The sequence below is a fragment of the Drosophila nasuta genome, chromosome X (genome assembly GCF_023558535.2).
Source record: "Drosophila nasuta strain 15112-1781.00 chromosome X, ASM2355853v1, whole genome shotgun sequence".
Taxonomy (NCBI): domain Eukaryota; kingdom Metazoa; phylum Arthropoda; class Insecta; order Diptera; family Drosophilidae; genus Drosophila; species Drosophila nasuta.
In genome coordinates, this window is record NC_083459.1 from 10,082,527 (window position 1) to 10,104,306 (window position 21,780).

At 38.3% G+C, this 21,780-nt stretch overlaps 2 protein-coding genes across 3 annotated transcripts; one reads left to right on the forward strand and one right to left on the reverse strand.

Annotated features, from left to right (window-relative positions):
* The first annotated feature begins 7,400 nt into the window (after positions 1-7,400).
* On the forward strand, positions 7,401-8,275 carry LOC132795588 (uncharacterized). The gene is made up of 2 exons (XM_060806384.1): positions 7,401-7,482; positions 7,572-8,275. The coding sequence occupies exons 1-2, from the start codon at positions 7,401-7,403 to the stop codon at positions 8,273-8,275; spliced, it is 786 nt and encodes a 261-aa protein (XP_060662367.1).
* An 11,283-nt stretch (positions 8,276-19,558) lies between these two features.
* On the reverse strand, positions 19,559-20,256 carry LOC132796345 (uncharacterized). Of its 2 annotated transcripts, XM_060807488.1 has the most exons (4): positions 20,201-20,256; positions 20,076-20,121; positions 19,932-20,012; positions 19,559-19,879 (listed from the first exon to the last, which is right to left on the reverse strand). In XM_060807488.1, exons 2-4 carry the CDS (start codon positions 20,090-20,092, stop codon positions 19,669-19,671), a joined length of 309 nt encoding a protein of 102 aa, XP_060663471.1. In that variant the 5' UTR covers positions 20,093-20,121; positions 20,201-20,256; the 3' UTR covers positions 19,559-19,668. The 2 variants fall into 2 exon arrangements, with proteins under 2 accessions (XP_060663471.1, XP_060663470.1); XM_060807487.1 differs by having other exon boundaries at positions 20,076-20,254.
* Positions 20,257-21,780: the final 1,524 nt, after the last annotated feature.

The window sequence follows — 21,780 nt, forward strand, 5'->3', positions numbered from 1 at the left end:
AGTTGAAATTTAAATAAACCTTCTCAATTTTTGACGACCCCGTCTCCCGATCTACTTACAGTCATCCCCCTCGCTTTCCCCCCGATCCCCGTCTACCGCCGCCATATGAATGCCAAGTTGAGACAACAAAATCGCCAGAGAAATGAAACTTTTTGCCAAAGAATTGTAATTCTTTGCCTTCACTTTGCATTTCAGAGTTGACGCTGCGACTCAAGAAAGACTCCAAAAGGCACCAGGACTACACACAGACACACACACACACACACACACACAGAGAGAGTGAGAACTCCAGGACTGCGAGGACTCGAAGACTTCGGCTCTCAACTTGCTTTTTGTGCCCATAAAATCGACTTAAATTTTTATTGCGACAAAAAACTGTTTGGCAAGTGAAAAGAAACGCGCGCGCAAAGTGCAATGCAGTTGGCAATGTTCTTGCTTGTCAAGGGAGAGGGGGCGGGAAGGTGGAGGTGGAGGTGGAGGGAGGTAAGGAGGAGTAGTGGGCATGGTCGCGGGGGCAGCGGTTTGTAAGTGCAGTCGACAACGATGGTAAAATCGCATTATGGCAAAGCATTTTTTCGCTTCCCTTCTCCCCTTCTCGCGCTCTCTCGCGTTTCTGCTGCCACATGAGCAGTTGCAAATTATAGGGTATATAAAAGTTGAAACTACCCTGCAGTTGCACATAAAGTGAATAAGAATTTATATGTTATTTGTTATAGCTGTGTCCACACTTTTGTTCATTTGGTTTAAGAAAACTTTAACGGTATCTGAAAGTCGTGCATACCCCACACAATGCACGCTTCTTTTTGGCATCTTGGATTTTGTTTTTTTTTATTTTTGGTATAGTCGTTGCCCAATTTTCAGTGAGCACTGTTTTCGTACATATTTTTTCGCGGCGCCCGAAAGTATGCTATGTTATACTATTTTCGCTTATGCTGCCGTCCTGCCGCACTGCAGCCCTGGTAGGAGAAGGAGCATGCTAAGGAGTGAAGGAGTGGAGCAGCGGCAAGTGGCAAGTTCAAAAAGTGCCAACGATGCCGACGATGAAGGCAACGAAATAATAAAAAGCAAACTTTTTACCAAGTTGACTTTGACACATTGGGCCAAGACAAACAGACAGATGGTGGAGGGGTGGATAGGGACGGGGGGGGCAAAAGGGTGGAGACGGAAGGCGGGAGGAGAAAGAGAGAGTTGGATTGCTATGGATAGAGGAAAACTAACCGCACAAGACCTCAATCCGTTAGCTCTTGCATGAAAATGGCATAACAAAATTGTCGGTCAGACTTGAAAAGAGACAGAGAAAGAGACAGAAAGAGTGAGAGAGAGAGAGAGAGGGAGGTAGTATGTATATATGCTGATCACTCTGGAAATCGTATTTGCTTGCGCTGTAGTGCAACAAAATAGACGTACTTATATTTGTCTTGGCAAAATGAAAAACACAAATTCGCTGGCGATTCAGGCCAAACTGACAAAACAGTGACAAGGAAAGTAAGAGAGAGAAAGAGAGGGAAAGAGAAGGAGTGAGTTAGAGTGACAGATGAGAATTCCATGAACTGCTGATTAATAAGTCATTTAACCAATAAGCTGGCAATAATTTGGCAGGTGAGTTGCAGCAGGACATCAGCGGTAAAATGTGTAGCTTTGGGTAATTAGCAGTCATTCCCTTATTCTCTTTTTTTTTATTGGGGAGTGAACTTAAGATCAAGTTGGCTAAAAAAACAAAGTATAAAAGAAAAGAAGCCAGCGCGGAGATTAATGAGCTCAAATGGCGCTGCTATCGCGATGAAAACCGTTGTTCTTCATGCCCCAAACTCGCGAACTCTCAAAACTTCTGATAAGCGGGAGCGATAAGAGCGTCGCGAATAAATGAGACTCATTAGCAAAGTCGGAGCAACACTTCGTTCTGTTGGCGGGTATATAAGCACAGTCTGCAGCCCAAGTAGAGCATACAGAGCACAACGCTTCAACTAGTCATTCGACTACAATTCAGCAAACACCTCAAGTTAAGTTAACTTCCCCAAAAGCAAAGATGTTCAAGATGCAGGCGATGACAACGATGGCAGTCCTGTTGCTGATCTGCGGCCAAACTGCATTCGCAGCCAATGTGGAGCGTCAGCGTCGAGTGCAGACAACAGCCACTGCCACAAGCAGCGCAGGCATCGCCGGTGAACTGGCTCGCCTTGGCTTGCCACTGCGTCATGCCACCTACGAGACCAACGACGAATTCTACGAGACCTCCTCGAAGTCCCTGGTCAAACCTCATCCGGAGCCATTGCCGGTGGCTGTGCCCGTGCCCGTGCCCGTTCAGGTGGCTTCGGAGCCCGAGTACAAGGTGTTCGATCTGTTGTCGGGCGGTGAACTGAGCGTGGGACAGGTGAGGCATCTGCTGCAGCTGAACGCCCAGGCGGAACCCGCACAGCAATTGCGTTTGCAAGTGCCCCAGAATGAGGCACGCGTCTTCTTCGGCTTGCGCCCTCAGGCACCGTCAGGTGGGAACGGAACTGCGGTCACCAACGTGATCAATAACACCGTCACTGTGACGCCCGCCTCAACGTCAACGTCGACGACGCCATCGACGACAACCACAACCCGTTTGGCTCCTCAGCTGTTGCCTCTGTCGTACTATCAGAATCGTCAGGTGTCGCCATTCGGTGGTCTCTCCTATGGCCTGATCGATCCCAGCAGCCTGGGCTATGCCGGCAATCAGGTGCCTTTGGTGCCCATCAGTCTGGGCAACAATGCCGTCGGCTATGTGCCCATGAATCTGCGCATGTTCCGCCAGCTGATCGATGGCAACAACGCCAACAATGTTGCTGAACCCACTGTTGGCTTCACCTCCGTCGGCTCATTGTCCAGCCCCTTCACCTTCTCATCCACTTTCTCCACTTTGCCCATTCGCGAGAGCGAAGAAGCCGCTGCTGCTGCCGTCAATCCTCTGGAATCTGTGGTCGACAACGATGCCGAGCTCGCTGACGATGCTGCCGAAGAGTCCGCTGCTCCAGCTGCCGCTGCTGCTGTTGCCAACGAGAAGGCCACGTTCCCCAATCGCCTGCAGCTCTTTGGCCAGAACTTGCGTCAGCTGCCCGTCCTGACCTTCGCCAAGAACTTGCGCCGCGTCCAAGTGGTTTAAGAAGAAGAAGCTACGAAACTGCAAACTGAACTGACAATGATGCCCACGATTGACCCTCTAGCTGGATAGGCAATGCAAAACCCTTTAGCTGCTAATGTCATAATGTAATTAATTTAATTCCGCAATTTATGCTCAACATTTTTTTTTTTTATTTATTCTAACTTATTTGCAAAAATATATTCAATTTTAAATTCACAAAACAAACATGCATTCGTTCTTTTCATTTTACTTTGAATTCATCAAATTAACAGATTTTCTTATATTATATTACATTATGTAATTACTATATAAAAGGAAGTTAATACAAAAATTAGTCAAGCTTTTAAATTAAAATATTATTATCATATATACAAATACTTCTATACAACTTTTAAATTCACAAAACATTTATGCAATCGTCTTTTTTTACTTTTTACTTTTATTCTAGCAATTTAATGCAGCTCATTCTTTATTGAATTAAACAAAGGAAGGATGTTCATGAAATCATTAGAAACTATATTAAAGCAATAATTTCATTAATAAAAATATTTTGAATATAGATGAAATATTATTCAGTTAATTAATGCAATTAAATTCACAAAATAAATACGTAATCGTCTTTTCACTTTACTTTTATTCCAGCTCATTTTGAATAAAATTTATGAATGGAACTGAATTCAAATATTTATTAAGCTTCAAATATATTAAACTCTGAATTTTTTGTAATGAAAACTATATCTCTATAAAGTTTGTTTCAAAAGTTTACCACGCCTTTTTTCGCCCCCTCTAATCGACAAAAATTGAATAACATGCGTAATTTTGAAACTAGATTTGCAATCGGATAATAATCTTTGGAGAATAATACCGCATTGTTTTGATCTTTGACAAAATGGGTTACGAGTATCTCGCAGTCGAGCACACTTGACTTTAGCTTTCTTACTTGTTTAGTATTATTTATTTTAAGTTGATGTAGCTTAATTCTGAATACAGTTAATATAAGAAACGATAGTTACCTGAAATTCTTTTCGAATTTAAACTTTATGTTAAAAAATAGATAAATCAATTCAATGAAATCGTCTTCAATTTGTTAACGCAATTCCTCTGCAAAATTATTGGCAGTAAAATAGATATTCGAAATTGGGTTTTCATTCATTTGCATTGCACAAACTTGTGGCTTCAAATCTTGAGTCTTGAGTTTTGAGTGCTTCACGTATTTGCATCCAATTGTTGCGATCGTAAAATCGTAAAGTGCGTAGACTTTATGGATTTAGTAGAGAAGGAGAAAAAGGGATTATTATGCAAAGAGCAGAGTCGATAAAGAAGAAATACAACAGTGGAATTGCAATGGAGATGCAAAGCAGCCTTCACTTAAATTGTAATTCGATTATGAATAAGTTTGCAAATCATAATGACCAGCAGATACCCTCCAATAAATAAAGAGAATTACAGCATCAACTTAACAGAAGGATATTCAGAAAACCACAATTTAATGCAGTAAATTTTACCCATTGGCATATGCTAAATGCCAAGGCAAACTTGAGTTTATAATTGAGAAATTATTAGCTGCAATTGCAGCTGCATGTAAATGAATCGTAGCAAATATTAAGCATACGTCCGGTTAGCCAACGTCCATCAATCAAACAACTAATAATGCAATAATGATTTTTGCTCCCCACATACATTTATACGAATGTGCTTGGCAACAATTCAATTCAGTTAGAGAATATAGAATACAGAGTGCATAATCGTAATAAGAATGCGATTGCAAATTAAGTTGAAATTATATTAGATCGAATGGAATCGAGTCAGTTAGTCAAATAACTATTGGGCACAGCCTTGAACCTTTTAGAAGATACAACTCGAGTACTCAAAGAACCTTTCTCAGTGAATGTGTGTGTGTGTGTGTGTGTATTAGCGTGCGTGTCAACAAAAACAGCATTTATAATTGGCATCGCATTTAAGAGGAAAACTACTCACAACATCAAGCAGAGCATAAAGAACAGCGGCGAATGGAGCCGCACACAATAACAAATTAAATAAATATAAGAAGCTTTTCAGTTAATAAGAAATTTTATAATTGGATTTTAGCCCAACAGCCGCAACAATAACAACAACAACATCTTCGATAGGCAATGTAAAGTTCACAATCAAATTATAAAAGACGCTTTCCACATGGCCGAACATAAATACAGACATAATTTATATTCCTTTCTATATGCATAGCATAGTTTATGGCAATTTAATTTGAAGGAAGAAACTTTTACATTTCACCTTTTCACAAGTCAAAGTAATTACTTAAATTTCTTTTTTATTTATTTGTATTAGCATAAGTTAAATTTTTTTTGTTATCGATTGCATTATTTATGCATTTATTTTCTTGTTATATAAATCTAAATAAATAAATGATGCGCCTATGTATTTTCTTTATAAATATAATTATATTTTATTTTATTTTTATGGCGATTAAATTTATTCAAGTTGAACTATTAACTTTCATTTTATTTTTTTTTTTTTTTGCATTAACATAAGTGGGATTTCTTTGCCATGGATTAAGCTGATTACAATTAATTTCTTACTATACAAATTTGTATATTTTAATGAATAAAAGAAGTGCACATTTTTTTAAAATCACTTTTATAATTATATTTATACCAATTTATTAGAAACCAAACTTTTACTTTCCACCTTGATGGATATCCTTATTAAATACATTTTTATTTATATTTAGTTTTTGTTTATAGAAATTTCATCTTTGTCAAGTCAAATTATTCACTTCAAATTATATTCTTTTTAATCATGCTTTTTCTTAAACAAAACTTAAATTTTCATTGTTTAAACTGTAGAGGATGCTCATATTTTGTTTATTAAATACATTTGATATATAAGCGAAAGTACTTTTTACTTCAAGTTGCTTTGGGAAGTTCATAAAAACTCTGAATTGGAAAATCCATTATGTGATAGCTTCTATAATTTAGCTAACATTTGTTTTGTTTAAGTAATCTGCTTGTGTGTTTGGTTGGTTTAGGAGAGATAGAAGACAGAAGACAGAAGCGAAGTCAGTTAAGTTGGGCAATATGAAGTATTGGAGACTATTGACACAACACTTTGGGAAATTACAAGAAAACATTTTGACTTGGGCGCCAAAGTTGAAGCAACATTTGCGCATACAGCAGGAGGGGGAGAAGAGGAAGGAGTCGAATGTACAGCTGCAGAGATACAGATACAGTCAGAGATACAGATACAGATACATTTAGAGGACAGTGCATGTGCGTAAGTAAGTAAGTAAGTAAGTAAGTGCTGTGGAATGTTTGCTTCACATTGTGCTTGACTGTCACTTCTTCCCCTCTCCTCTCCTTTTGTCTGTCTGACAGTGCGAATGAAGCACTTAATGTGTGTGCAAGTGTGTGTGTGTGTGTGTGTGTGTGAAACACTTTTCAAGATTAAACCAAAAAGATTTAAGTGAATTATGTTAAAGTTATTTGCCTGGGCGACTCACGCACTGACACTATCTCGACCGCATATGGATATGTGCCAAGGATGCCAAGGATGCCAAGGATGCGAAGGATGCGAAGGATGTGAAGGATGTGGCCGCAAAACTGGTCATGTAATATAAATATGTGCATAAAAAAATATGCCACACACACACACACACACTCACTGAATAAATGTATCTAGATTCATGGTATATGCGTATAAGTACTCGGCCAACCTCAAAGATAGACACTGAAACCGAAACCGAAACTGAAACTCAAACTGGAAGCAGACGGAACAGGAGCAGGAACAGGAGCAGGAGCGAGAACAGAGAAGCTGGACTCTGAAAACATAAATTCGTTTATTTATTTATACAACACGCTCGAGCTGTTGCTTTAGCCAGCCATAAGTATTGTATCTCACAGATACGCACAGACCGTATGTAGTTGGTTTTGTTGTTATTGTGTTGGCCTGCAACTTGATTTGCCAGTTTTTCGTTCGTGCCGCCTGCCGAGATTTATGTGCGCATGTTTATTGTCGAGTTTATTAGATTTGATTTACTGTGCCTACACACAACTTTCACTGGCGCCAAAAGTATCCGAGAGAGCGAGAGAGTATCTCGTAGATACTCTGTGTGTGTGTTTGATTTACGTGCCCCGCAGCAAGCGTTGCAGCTAGAAGCTTCTTCTTCTTTTAATGATGCCCCACGCACGCAAGCCCGCAATTAGTTTATGGCGGGGTGAAACTTTTTAATTGCAACGCTTTTGACTATAAAAGCCCGCGCAGCCAAGACTCAACATACACCCAGAAGATGTCAACAAACATGGCTGGCCGGCAGCTGCTGCTGCTCCTGTTGCTGCCCCTGTTGCACGTCTCGGCGCGTCGAACTGTTGGTGCTGGTGCTGGTGAGCAGGCAACTCATTCAATCTGCAGCTCAATTACTTCAATTAACTCTTTTCTCCCGCTCTCTCTCTCTCTCTCTCTCTCTTTTCAGGCTATCGCCTGCCGCCTGCGATGGGACGCAGCTCGGACGCTGATGTGGGCAGCGGTCGTGATCTGTTTAAGAAATTCATGCTGTGGCGCAACTTGTTCCAACAGCCACAACAACCGCCGCAGGACAACATCATTGTCATCTCACCGCCCACCAACTACTTTCCAACGACGACGACGACAACAACAACCACAACGAACACCACCAGGGGACTGGGGACCAGGGGCAGGTGGCGGAGCATTGAGGAGCAACCGGTGCCCACAATGCCGACGAGTCTAATGCTCAGCGATGGCGTTGATGGAGGCGTCCAGCGACAACGACGACGACGTCAGCGGCCGAGAAACAGAAATCGCAACGGAAACCGCAATGCGGGGGGCAACATTCAAGTGCGGGGAGCGGGAGGGCAGCAGCCGAGGAAGAAAAAGAAGACGCGTCATCGACACGTGAACAAGCGACAGCAGCGTGAAATGTGGCAGCAACAGCAACAACTATTTGAACTAGCCGAAGAAGAAGAACCAATTGCGAGAATCGAAGCTGAAGCTGAAGCAGAAGCTGAAGCGGAGGCCGAAGCCATGGCTGAAGCTTTAGCTTTAGCTGAGACTGAAGCGGAGGCTGCTGCGACGCTGCTCGAACAGCAGAGCGTGTTGGACATGCGGCATGAACGGTCGATGCCAAATATCTGGCGACGACGCCACTCGAGATACTAATCACAGCACACGATGATAAACATCATTATTTATTTTACTTTATTTTTTTTTGTGTGTTTTTTTTTTTTTTTTGTTTTTGATAGTGGCTTAAAAGAATATGTAAAGAGAAAACAAATGCAAAATCACAATAAAGAAAACAACAAAATTGAGATATTAAATAAAGTCTACATTACGGAAATACAAAACAAATATATGTATATGAAAATTGGAGAACTGTGAAATAAAACAAATAACTAAATGCTCAAAAATGCAACAAAAAAGTTGAATTTCTATATAAAAAGTAGAAAGAACAATAGCTTAGGCATTAGCATAAATAAATGATGCAGAAATATTGAAGAACATAGAAAAGTAAACAAATTGTATAGAAAATATATAAAAATTGTAAATAATTATGCAACAAAATGCTTTGAAAATCAAAGAAAATTAAACAAAAAAGTTAAAGAATATAATGCAGCAAATATTGCTTAATTCTTGAAATATTAAAAAACATTTTTAGCAGGAGCAACAAACTGGAAATGACAATATTTAAAGGCTTAGGCATAAACATAAATATATAAATGAAGCAGAAATATTAAAGCATAAATAAATATATAATTTTAGCTGCAAAAAAGTGCTATTGAACCTATAGAATATGTATAAGAATATTACAATAATAATGCAACAAAAAAGTGCTTTAAAATCTATAGAAAATTAAACATAAAAATATATACACAATACTTGAAATATAATAAAACATTTCCAACACGCTTAATTGGATTACTTGATATGCTTGTTTTTCTGTTTGAAACGCGCAGTTAGTTAGCTTTTAGCGAGCATTCACTGTATGTGCTCTAGAATTTCAAAGGTCTTTAAAGCAGCCTCTGCACAAGAAACTGTGAGCTGAGCTAACCCACACACACACACACACACACACACACACACACACACACACACACACACACACACAACATTCAAGAAAGAAGCTCACTTAAATTCGGTTTTAATTCGCGAACTTAACTCGAGACTCGAGGTCGAGGGATACGCCTTAGCAAATCCTTTGACGGTGTCTCCGAAAACAATTGATAACTCTCATGCCGTCGATGGTGTCGGGTCGAGGATATCGCTATCTTGGCGCGCGAATTACAGATGAAGGTGAAGACGAAGGCGATGGCAATGGCGATGGAAGTCGAGGCGCTGGGCAAGTCAAGTCAACGAACGACTTGGCGCACAAATTTATATAAATAAAACGCAGACAAAATATGCGAACATGATATCCTGGCCAACACAAGTTCAAGGATGTCTGGCGCGCTCATGAACCCGTAACCGTAGCCGTTCTCATTCTCCATTTCCCGTTCTCTCGTTGCCCCCGTTGCCGTAAACCGAAACGTAAACGTATACGTAAAATGTAAACGTAAACGCAGCGGTTGACGCCCCAAAAAAGCGAAGAAAAACGAAGAGAAACAAAAAAAAACAGGACTGGCTAAGACACGCAAAAGGTTGCGTTTTGGTTCGGCTCGCTTATTCAATAAGGCCAAAAGAATTTGTGTAAATTGGCAAATTACGCATAAATGGGCATGGCGAGACGGCAAACAAAACAGCTCCAGGGGGGGAAAATTAAACCCGCTCTTCTATCGTTCTCGTTGCGTCTTGTCTTGGGCCCTGTCATGAGACAAAATTAATGCTTTTGCCAGAACTGATCAGCGTCGCGACGAAGCAATAAAGCGTTGCCAGAAACCGGTTTCATGCCACTGCCCACAGCATGACCCCGAAAAACATACGCATAAGAAACGCAGAGGTCAAAAAGTCAACACAACACAGCGAATTTCTTTCTTCTTTCTGGATTTGGATTTCTATTGAGCAATCACAGACGAAATGATCAAAACATTTCAAAGATCTGCTATCAATGTACACAATTCTCTGAAGACAGAATTCTTCAAGCTGATGAATGGGCCAATAAACTCAAGAAGTTTCATAACATGTATTTTTGTTCAGCTGATAGCATAAACAAATGACAAAAAACCAAAAAAATGACTTGCAACATAAATAAAGCGCAGAGATAAATAATGATAAATTCATTTACACCAATTTCTCTATAGCTGTGCATAAATTATGAAAGTGAAATAAATAAATTATGTTAAAATAAAAGTTGCATTTAAATTGCATGAATTTCCATCCGTTCAACCATTGAATATTGGCCCCGTTTTCTATTTAGCCACCTTTTTGGTGGCTCAATGAATGTTTGCTTTTTGCCTTCTGCTTTGAGCTGTGGCGGCGTTGCTACATCTGCATCTCTTGGTCTCTTGGTCGATGGTTTTTAGTTTGTTTGGCCCCTACAGCTTAATCTTCTGTGAGTGCGCTATTGAATCGCAGACTCACCTTGACTTGACTTAACTGCCAGCCAGCCAGCATCGGCATCGGCATCGACATTTCCTGGGCTAGCTTAAATTTTAGTGTCTCTCTTTCTCTAAGGCACACTCACTCACACACACACACTCATATACACTCACATAGAGAGCGACCAAACAAAATCAATATGTCGAGCCATCGCCAGCGCCGTCGGTTTGGCTTCCTGCTTCGTTTGGGCTGCGGTAAAACTGGCAAAAGGATATTGAAAAAGGCGCCGCTTGCAACACGACGGCATAGGAAACTTTTTTCATTTTTAGTTTGTCAAGTTGCACAAAGACGACGACGATGAGGACGACGACGACGACGACGACGACTAAGAGGACATGAACATGGGCGGGTGGGAATAAGCTGGGGGAAGAGCACAAGGACGACAGAACCTGCCGATTCTAAGTTTTTGTAAAAGCATTTTGGGGCGTCGAGGTAAGAGTTGAAGAGCGACGTGAAGCGACGAACGTCACTTGCAGAGGGGCGGGCAACAACAACAACAACAACTGCAAAAGCACAACTCAACATTTATGCGCTAAGACTGGCCGAAGTTCCTAACTCCGTGCAACTTGAGTTTTGCTTTTTACTATATGTTTTTTATTTTTGCTTTGGGGGTAAAAGTGCATTGTGTTGGGCCAAAAGTGTTGCCTGCTTTTAGGCTGCGCATTTGCGACTGGCGCCATCTATTGCATGTTTTGGTGGCAAGGAAATTAGCATTTAATGCGAAATGAAACTGAAATGCACAGACAACAGGTCGTATGCGTAATAAATGGCATTGGCCTAGTGGGCGTAGGCGTGGGCGTGGGCGTGGCAGAGCACATTTTGACAATGTGCATGTAAATTATCGTATGTACATAGTAGATGTTTTATTACATATACTCGGTATTCGCACATAAGTAGGTATTATAAATTATGCAGGAGAAATGCAACCGGCCCTGAAATGAGCTATGAGCCATTGTTGTTGTTGTTGCTGTTGTTGTTGTTGTTGTGCTGACAATACAAAAGCAATTGCATAATTGCGTTCTAATATGATGACGGCAGCAGTTACTCATGCGGACACAGAGTATATCGAGTGTCGAGTGACGAAAGTCGACGCCTCGATGTCCTTTCTCTCTCATTTCTGCAACGGGCTTTGCAATTTGCCACAGTGATGGCGAAAAGTATACGCTCGCCTGTGTCTGTTGTGTTTTCATATATAAATTGCATGTGTTTTAATTAAATGCCAACAAAATGAGACAAATGCTGTTGCAACTAACAGACTTTCAGTCGAAAGCTGTCGAGCTGTAGAGCTGTAGAGCTGCAGCTGTCGAGGTAGTCATCTGTCTGCCAGAGCCTAGTCTGGCTGTCCGCTTTGGCATTTGTCGAGCTGTCCGAGAGTAGCTTTGTCTGTGTGTGCGTATGTGTGTGTGCGTATGTGTGTGTGTGTGTCCAGCATTAAGCCGGCAGCTTTATAAATGCATAAAGCAATTATTTATTATGCCCAGGCACTTTTGATTACGCCTTTCTCGTTCTCACTTTCTGTATTTCGATGCCAAATTGCTTGCAGGTGAATTGACAAAGAGCAATAACAACAATGGACAAAGTCGAACAACAACTGTAACAACAAACAGCAACGGCAGTAACAAGAGAAACGAACGAGCAACGGCATCATCAAGTGTTTCATCCATGTCTAAATTAATGCCAGCAATTAAAATGCTTAACACTCGTTGGTTTACAACCCGATCAAGTCAGAGCCAGAGCCAAAGTTGCAAGTCTAGCAAAAGACTGTCCTTGTCACAGCCTCCACAGCTGCCACAGTCTCTTCTGCCACTGCCACAGCCACATTGACAGTCACAGCCACAGCCACAGCTTGTGCCACACTGCCACAGACTGCAGTCAGCTGCTGGTTTTGCCGTTTGGCCAACTGCTGTCAACAGCTTGCGGCGATTCTAAGTAGCTGTGGCTACCAGCCTGACCCACAAAATCATCTTCTCTGGTCACACAACCCCCTCTTTTCGCTTCTTCTTTTCTCCTCCCTCGCAATTACATTGTTTGCCAGTTGTTGTTGCTCTCACATTGTTATTCCTTTTTGTGACCCACTGCAGTGGCAATCGCAGTCGGGGGGTTGCTCGTTGCTTTGCCAGCTTGTTCAAATAATTTTATTCATTTCTGTTCGGCTCAGTCTCCGCTTGTGATTGCTTTCAACGCAATGTAGTACATGTTTTCAATAATATCGCTTGGCATCATTGAAACTTTGCCACATTCCAAGCTCTGCATCCTAATGATGATAATTATCCAATGCTTCCAATGCATATTCAAATTATGCTGCACTTTTGCTAGCTTAGGCAATTGAGCTGACTGATTTGGCAGCTGTCCAACCAACAGAGAATATCTGAGGAAATCACTGGGAGAGTGACTGGAAGAGTGCTGCAGACGGAGAGGGAGAGGGAGAGGAAAGTGGACGGTCCATTAGTATAAATCTCAAGGGCAATTCGCCAAAGATAAACACTTGAAATGTTCGGCAACAATTTTCATATGCTCGCACTAAATGCAGTAAGGAATTTTACAAATCGGTTTTCAACAGTATTTCACACACTCACAAAGCATTTTGCATAGCATACTTTTGCATAGCATTGGGAAATTGACGCTTAGGCAAATGCACATGACTTCTTTTTTGGTAAATGCAAAGCGGATTTTATTGGAATGCTTTAAAGTCTTTGAATTACAATCGATAGTACTTGCCGAAATTGATCAATTTCCGATTCTTAGAGATTTGGAGGAATATTCAAATATTCAAAAATAAATATTATAAGATACATATCGTAATTACCAACTTTATTGATCAGCATCAAAAACATATGGGATCATCTAAGGTTTAAATACGATTGTCATATTTCAGTTTTTCACCAGATAATTAGTTACTCCACACAATTTCGGTTGCTATTATTAATGGCCTCAATGAACGCTTAAAAAGTTCGAAGTGTACCAAATACCAGGCGAACATAAATTGGCAGCAAGCAGAATTGAAAAAAGTCAGCAGCAATACAATTAATAAATTGATCCTAAAAGTATGCAACATGAGATGTACATATTATACCGTTTTCTAACGCCAAATATGCAATGCATACTTTTAGACTTGACTTCAGCTTGCTGCTGATTTATGCTCGCCTGGTATTTCATTTGCTGACTTAGAGCTTTTCATTCATTCGCGGTGGCTCTGACTTTATGGATAGAAGAAAAAAAACTACTGAACTATTTGATATGTTAAATTCACATCAGATTAAAATATGTTCTGCAGCATCTATAGCAATAACGTAAAGGATCATGTCATAGAAATTTTCTTGTTCGTCACGTTTTTAATAGGTTTGTGATTAACTACAGATTGCTTGGAAATCATTCAAATATTCGATGCTTATAACTAAATGCCAATATTCAATAATATATTTTTAAATTAAGTTGCATTGCATATAAAATACATTTAATTTCATTTAGTTTGCAATAATAACAATTTTCCCCAGCAATATCTATATATCTTTTATATACTGTCGCTGTTATTAAGGACACATTTTTCTAAAATTCCGAAAACAAATTGGGTCAACGAACAGAAGAAAAATATAGATTTATCTTATTATTCAACATTCTCTGTTAAGTGTTCTATTTTCCAATATTATATATTTTACTTAATAAGCTGTGATGCTGATGGTAGAATGCTAATTTGAAACATAACCAAAAAGCTACAAATGTGAAATCAATCAAAAATGAAGCAAATGCATACGGCACTGAGGCGACACGCTTTTCTTGTTTTTGTTTTTTGCTTTTATTCATGCTTTCTTAATGTTATGAGTTATCAGAAATGCATACGCACTCTAGCGTTAAGCTGCCAGCTACTAAAGCCATTTAATCCATTCACTTTCGCAGTCTCTCTCTGTCTCTGTCTCTTTTCATATCTCGCTCTATCGCTTGTCTCTCAACTCTGTGTGAAATTGGCCACTACAAATTCGATTTACATTGTCAAAAACTGCAGCTTCGTCTGGCATTCACACACACACACACACACACACACACACAGAGATACGGAGTGTTACAGCTGCAGGCAGAGAGGGAAAAAAATGCGTTGCCTACTTTTAGGCAGGGCGCTTGATTCATGCGCAGCGGCAGCAGCAGCAACAAAGGCAGCTGCAATTTAATTACCGTTGCAAAGATGCAGATACATTTTCACAGATACGCAGATGTCCATTGCGCACACCCCCAACACCCTCGGACTCGACACCAACAACCAACACCAGCAGCAACAGCAACAACAACAATAATAAAGGAGAATATCAGGCAGAATCAGAAGCTGCAAGCACCAACCAAGCTCGGCATCGCCAACAGCCCCGGCATTGCCATAGTTTTGAAATATAACTGAGCTGGACAGTCGTTGGGAAATCGAGTGCTATGTTCTGCTATTTAATACCCTCAAGTCGAACGGGGTATATCAGCAAACTGTGCGCGTACAAAAGAATGGCGCAAGCATTGAGCAAATACCTGATGGCAAATGCGATGCCAACTAGAAATGTGACTGTGTGTACCATTAGCCTACAGCATATCTGTTTGTCGAGCAATCGCCCAAGGTAATTTGCTGTTGCTGTTGTTGTTGCTGTTGTCACGTTTATTGTGCAAATAAAAGGAAAATAGCATAAAAATTTTTACCGCGCTCATCGCGTTTGTTGCCCCGACAACACGTTGCATTGGACTGGAGTGCGCTGCTCTAACAAAAGATGCAACCGCGCTGCTACATTGCACACCCTCACACACACACACACACACACACACACACACACACATACACCGCCCACGCCCACGCCCACCAAAAGCCGTTCGCTGCCCACGCTTCGCTTAACTAATTAGAGCGTGTGAGCAAAATGACGGGCGAGTTGCTGCTGCTGTTGCTATTGCAACTGGTGCTTATGTTGCTGCTGCTGCTGTTGTTGTTGTTGTTGTTGGTGGCGATGTTGTTCGCAGCACTAATTCTGTGTGGCTGCCTGGCTGGTTGGCTGGCTCATTCAGTCGTGCGCTTGCAGCTCTGCTGTGCAGATTTACCGTTTGGAATTGTGCTTGAATTATGTATAATTAAATTTCAACATTATTCACGTTTCAAGGCAAAATCAGCAGCTGTGCGCATTGCTGCGGGCATCTGCAGCAGCGGCAGCGGCAGCATCTGAGCATGGCCACCTTGTTAACTGCTCCCCTCTAGCTTCCCCTACCATCATCTCATTTCCCTTCCCCTCCCGCAAGGCGCAACAAAGCACTGCGCGCAGTGCCCAGCTTTGACAGTCTGCAATTAAAAAAAAGTGCAGCATACTTTTCAGCTGACCTCAAAAATGCCTGCGATGTCGTCCCATGGACAGTTTTAAAAATTTGCCACGCTTCAAAATTAAACGCAAATTAATTGCACTGAATATTTTTGCAGCGATATTGAAATGCAGAACACATCCAAATAAATCAGAGCGCACTCCGGCATGTCCGACCACCTCCTCCATTTTCTTTGACAAGCGCTGTTTTTTTATACCCAGCTACTCAATGTTATATTTTAAATGTACTTCTTTATCGATATACCAAATATGGTATTTAGTATATTTAAGTGTAAGCGGTATATTATTTGATATATTTTAAGAATACTGCAAATATGACCCTTTGGTATATTTTAGTATTTTATGTGGTATACTATTCTGTAGATTTTAATAATAATACGGCACAACTTATTCGATATACCAAATATGTCTTATGGTATATTTTAGTATTTTGTGGTAAATTAATTTAGTAAATTTTAAGATTAATACCGCATTATTTCAGCGATATACCAAATATTGCCGTTTGTATGTTTTAGTATTTTTGTGGTATATTATTTAATATATTTTCAACATAGTACCGCATTACTTTATCGATATACCAAATATGGTATTTGGTATATTTAAGTGTAAGCGGTATATTATTTGATATATTTTAAGAATACTGCAAATATGACCCTTTGGTATATTTTAGTATTTTATGTGGTATATTTTTCTTTAAATTTTAATAATACGGCACAACCTTTTCTATATGCCAAATATGTCTTATGGTATATTTTAGTATTTTGTGGTAAATTAGTTTAGTAAATTTTAAAATTAATAAATCATTATTTCAGCGATATACCAAATATTGCCCTTGGTATATTTTTGTATTTTTGTGGTATATTATTTAATATATTTTCAACATAGTACCGCATTACTTTATCGATATACCAAATATGGTATTTGGTATATTTAAGTGTAAGCAATATATTATTTGATATATTCTAAGAATACTGCAAATATGACCCTTTGGTATATTTTAGTATTTTATGTGGTATACTATTCTGTAGATTTTAATAATAATACGGCACAACTTATTCGATATACCAAATATGTCTTATGGTATATTTTAGTATTTTGTGGTAAATTAATTTAGTAAATTTTAAAATTAATAAATCATTATTTCAGCGATATACCAAATATTGCCCTTGGTATATTTTTGTATTTTTGTGGTATATTATTTAATATATTTTCAACAGAGTACCGCATTACTTTATCGATATACCAAATATGGTATTTGGTATATTTAAGTGTAAGCGGTATATTATTTGATATATTTTAAGAATACTGCAAATATGACCCTTTGGTATATTTTAGTATTTTATGTGGTATATTATTCTGTAGATTTTAATAATAATACGGCACAACCTTTTCTATATGCCAAATATGTCTTATGGTATATTTTAGTATTTTATGGTAAATTAATTTAGTAAATTTTAAGATTAATACCGCATTATTTCAGCGATATACCAAATATTGCCCTTTGTATGTTTTAGTATTTTTGTGGTATATTATTTAACATATTTTCAACATAGTACCGCATTACTTTATCGATATACCAAATATTAACTTTGGTATATTCCAGTATTTTTGCAGTATATAATAAAAATGAATACCGCACGGTTTTGCTTTTATTCCAAATGGGTAACGGGTGTCTCACAGTCGATCACAATCAACTATAGCATTCTTACTTTTTGTTTTTGCATTTGCTGTTTGCTGTGCTTTTGTTTTAACAAACTTTTCATTTTTCACTTTTGAACACGTCGATTGCATTTCGAAATCAAAAATGCTTGCACGCTTTTGTTGCCTGTTTTATTTTTAAAACGCATTATTTCACTTTTGCACTAATTAATATATTGATTCCGAAATACTTGAGTCGCAGCAGGCGCTCCAGTTGGACAGCAGTCATAAAAGTAAATACATACATATACATATGTAAGTATGTATATGTAGATATATGTACATCCAGAGAGACACGTAAATATGTACTTACACACATTTGCGAATATCTGAGCATATGTTAAAATATGTTTACAGTTTCAATTTCGTTGTGTGCGCACATAAAGCAAATATCAATTACAGCTCTTCATTCCCCACACACACACACTCGCATTCGCATTCGCACTCACACACACACACATTTGCATCATCTGCCGTCGCTCACTTTACGTTCATTCATTTTTTTTTTATGATTTTTGTCTTTGTTTTTTATAATTCCACAGCACAGCACAGCCCACACAGAATAATGGCAATTTATGGGCGTGGCAAAGCCCATCCAACAGAAAGCATATCAATTGTATCGAGCCGCTTGGCCGCCCACAAAAAGCACTTTGTGAAGCATATTCATAGCTCGGCTGCAGCAACAATTTATGCGTATGATTCTTCATTAATCACATTGCAAATTGCTTACATTATTGCAAAGAAAAAAAAAAACATTAACACGCTTTAAATCAATAAGCCGAAAAAAATCAAATTTAAGCGGCTTATAATACTTCGATTACAGAAATATTTGACAACTAGAGAATAAACGAAATCTATAAAAATGTATATTTAAATTACAGGAAAATTTTTAAAATACTATATATTTCAAAAAGCACTGCAATGTAAAATAAATAAATAACAATATGTATAATTACATATTTACAATTAAATTCCAGAGAATACAATTTTAAAAAAATGAGTAAAGATAATCACAACATTATAATTCAATCAATCAAAAAAGCAAGCAATTAAATTCCAGAGAATATTTAAAAAATAAATGTTTAAAGATAATCGCAAGATTAAATGAAATAAATAAGTAATATGTATTTATAATAAGTAAAGATAATCACAATATTTTCGCTAGTCAATTAACTAAAAAAGAAAAATAATAAATAAATAATATGTTTAAGTATTTACAAGCAATTAAATTCCTGAAAATATTATTTGAAGGATTGAATAAACAAATGCTCTGGCAATGTGCAATTATAAATAATAATATGAACAAAATAAATATTCAAGTATTTACCAACAATTAAACTCCATTTCTTTTTTGTTTTAAATTTAGTAATTGCAAAATTGCAATCAAAGCTAAACATATTGTTTTAAGGCTTTGTTTTGCATCATTAATAACAACTATTGATTCGCATATGTATTATATTTGATTTTGATAAATTCTGGAAATATGTTAAACTGACAACGGCCAAAAAGCTTACGTTATGCACGTTATGCCTCCAAAGCTGCCAATTGGCCAATTGTCAATGTGCGGCTTTGTTTATAGTGCATTACATACATATTTATGTTGTGTGAGTTCGAGTTCGTTGTCTGCCAAAAAATGTTTGTAGTCAAGTGCAGCGAACAATTTGTGTGTGTGTGTTGGTAATATTTATGTGCATGTGTGTGTGTGTGTGTGAGTGTTGAATTTGTTTTTGACATTTTTTGCTCGTTATTTGTTGAATTAATTAAAATTCAATAATAAAATTGTTAAATGCAAAGCTGAATTAATGTTGTCCTCCTCTGCAGAGTGCAAGCGCGTGAAATGTTTAATAGCATAAATAAATAAAAGCGCACAAATGGTGCGCAATTGCCGCTTGTTTATAAATATAATTAATAAACATTTGTATAACCAGGACACGCACACACAAGAAGATAGCAAACAGAAGAGAAAAATGATCAAAATTTTCGCATTCAAGTTTAATTGTTCATGTTATCGTCATTGATTTTTGATACCACCAAAAAAGCTTCCAGTACGCACATATTGAAGAGAATATCAAATTGATAATTGTCTTCATCAACTTCCAAATCATCGTCGGACGGTACATATCCACCGTTAGCCAGAGATTCTAAGGCAACTTCGGTCTGCGTATCAGAAGAGTCCTCGACGTCAGAGTTTTCCATAGACGAGCTAATCAACGAGCATTAAATACCAACAGAATAATTTTTAGAACATAACTTACCTTAGGTAATTGTTCAAATCGTCATCATTATCGCATAAGTTGCAAAGCATCGACTCTGGATCCAATTGCATGCCGCAAAACCTGTGTGTTGAAAAGTCATTTTAATTTTTTTTTTGATAATTATTATATTTTATTGTGACTGACCCGCAAGAATTATCCATTTTGTTCAATTCAATTCGCAAAGTAGAAACTATTTGTGTGAAGAAGCCAAAGAATCACGGCAAAGTTATACAAGCAAATTAAATAAAATTAAATAAGTTTAAATTTACGTCTCTCAATTCACGTGTTCACCAGATGAAAACTTTACCAAAGAGAATTGTCAAAAAATTAGAGAGGAAACAACTTGAAAGCTTTGTGCACTTTACAACACTGCCAAACAATCGTATCCAGTTCTTAGTGATCAACTGCAGTTTGAAAACTGTTGAATTTAGAAAAAGAGCCATTCAACAAGCCAATTTTATTTAATCTTTAACTAAATCGATAATAAAGCTACTTGCTGAAGAAAACTGTCAAAAAACAAGCCTCGACCTTGTGCGCTTTACAACACTGTCAATCAATCTGATGCTGTTATTTATGATCAACTGCATCTTAAGGACTATTTGATTAATAGGAACCATTAAAAAAGTGAGTTATTAAACTAGCATAATCTATAACTTAAGCGATAATAAAGTTACATTTAAAATATATCGATAGCTTGCAAGTAGTGTTGAAAAATTCTGAAATTCAATTAAATGCAATTTCCTTGAGTAATCAAATTAATGAAGAAAAAATATCAAAAAATAATGCCCTTTTGGGCAGTGCTAAGGCGTGGCACTTGTATGTGTTTGTGTTTGTCTGTCTGTCTGTTTGTTTGTTTGTTTATTTGCCCGACTGTGCGAGTGTGCGTGCATGTGTGTGTGTGTGTGTGTGTGTGTGTGTGCAGGCAAATAAACTGTAATTGTAAATAAACATAAATTTTAAAATTATTACCAATACGCCCCCCGCTTTATTTGCAACTTATTTATGCCAATTTTTTTTCGATTTTTTTTTACACAACACTGATTGGTCAGAGGGGGGGATGTGAAAAGGTGGCCACATCGACACGAGCCGAACATAATGGATGCCGACATGCGATATAAATAATATTCCACATTTTTTTACACTTACGAAATGCGATGCAGGTTGACAGGCGAGAATAAATGCTAGATATGCATTTAAATATCATTCTAATAGCAATATCGTTTCACTCGAGCAGGGCTGCATTAAGCAACAGGGTTGCATACTGTTCTGTTTCTTTATTTTTGCTCATCCCTTATTCAAGCATTTGTGTTTTCGTGCAGTGTCAATTAAGGCTGTTGGATTTTGAAAAAAAACATCGTATTGATGATATTTACTGTTTAAAAATATCGATATATCGATATTTTGATATACTTCCGACATCCCTAGTTCCCTGTTCTTTTTCTTGCTGTGTAATTCTGTTTTTTTTTTGTGTGTTTTTTGTTGGTTTATTATGCTCTGTCAACGTTTGGCTGCCACGCCCACACCGTTCGGACCAACTGGGCTGTGCGAAACGCCCATTTTTGTCTGCTGCTCTTCTCCCGGTTTTTTGCCACTTTAGCGGATATCATAAATTGGTTCGGCGAGCAGCATTTCCCATGTGGAAAATTGAAATGTGTTGCTCGCCGCCGTTGGTAATGCACTGAAAGCATTGACATGCCACGCCTCCCTCCCACTCGCAAAGCGATCGCCGAACGGCAGCGGCTTGAGGCTAACCTCGAGATACTTTTCATGTGTGCATACTATAGAAATGTACAGTGGATCACAGTTTATTCCAATCAGCATTAATCGACAACTTTAAATCAAAACTACT

Bases quoted from the DNA above. Each gene is read 5' to 3' on its own strand.
- LOC132795588 (XM_060806384.1), top strand. From the start codon at position 7,401: ATGGCTGGCCGGCAGCTGCTGCTGCTCCTGTTGCTGCCCCTGTTGCAC. The intron at 7,483-7,571 runs GTGAGCAGGCAA...CTCTCTTTTCAG, and splicing joins AACTGTTGGTGCTGGTGCTG to GCTATCGCCTGCCGCCTGCG.
- LOC132796345 (XM_060807488.1), bottom strand. The intron at 19,880-19,931 runs GTAAGTTATGTT...CTCGTTGATTAG, and splicing joins GATTTGAACAATTACCTAAG to CTCGTCTATGGAAAACTCTG.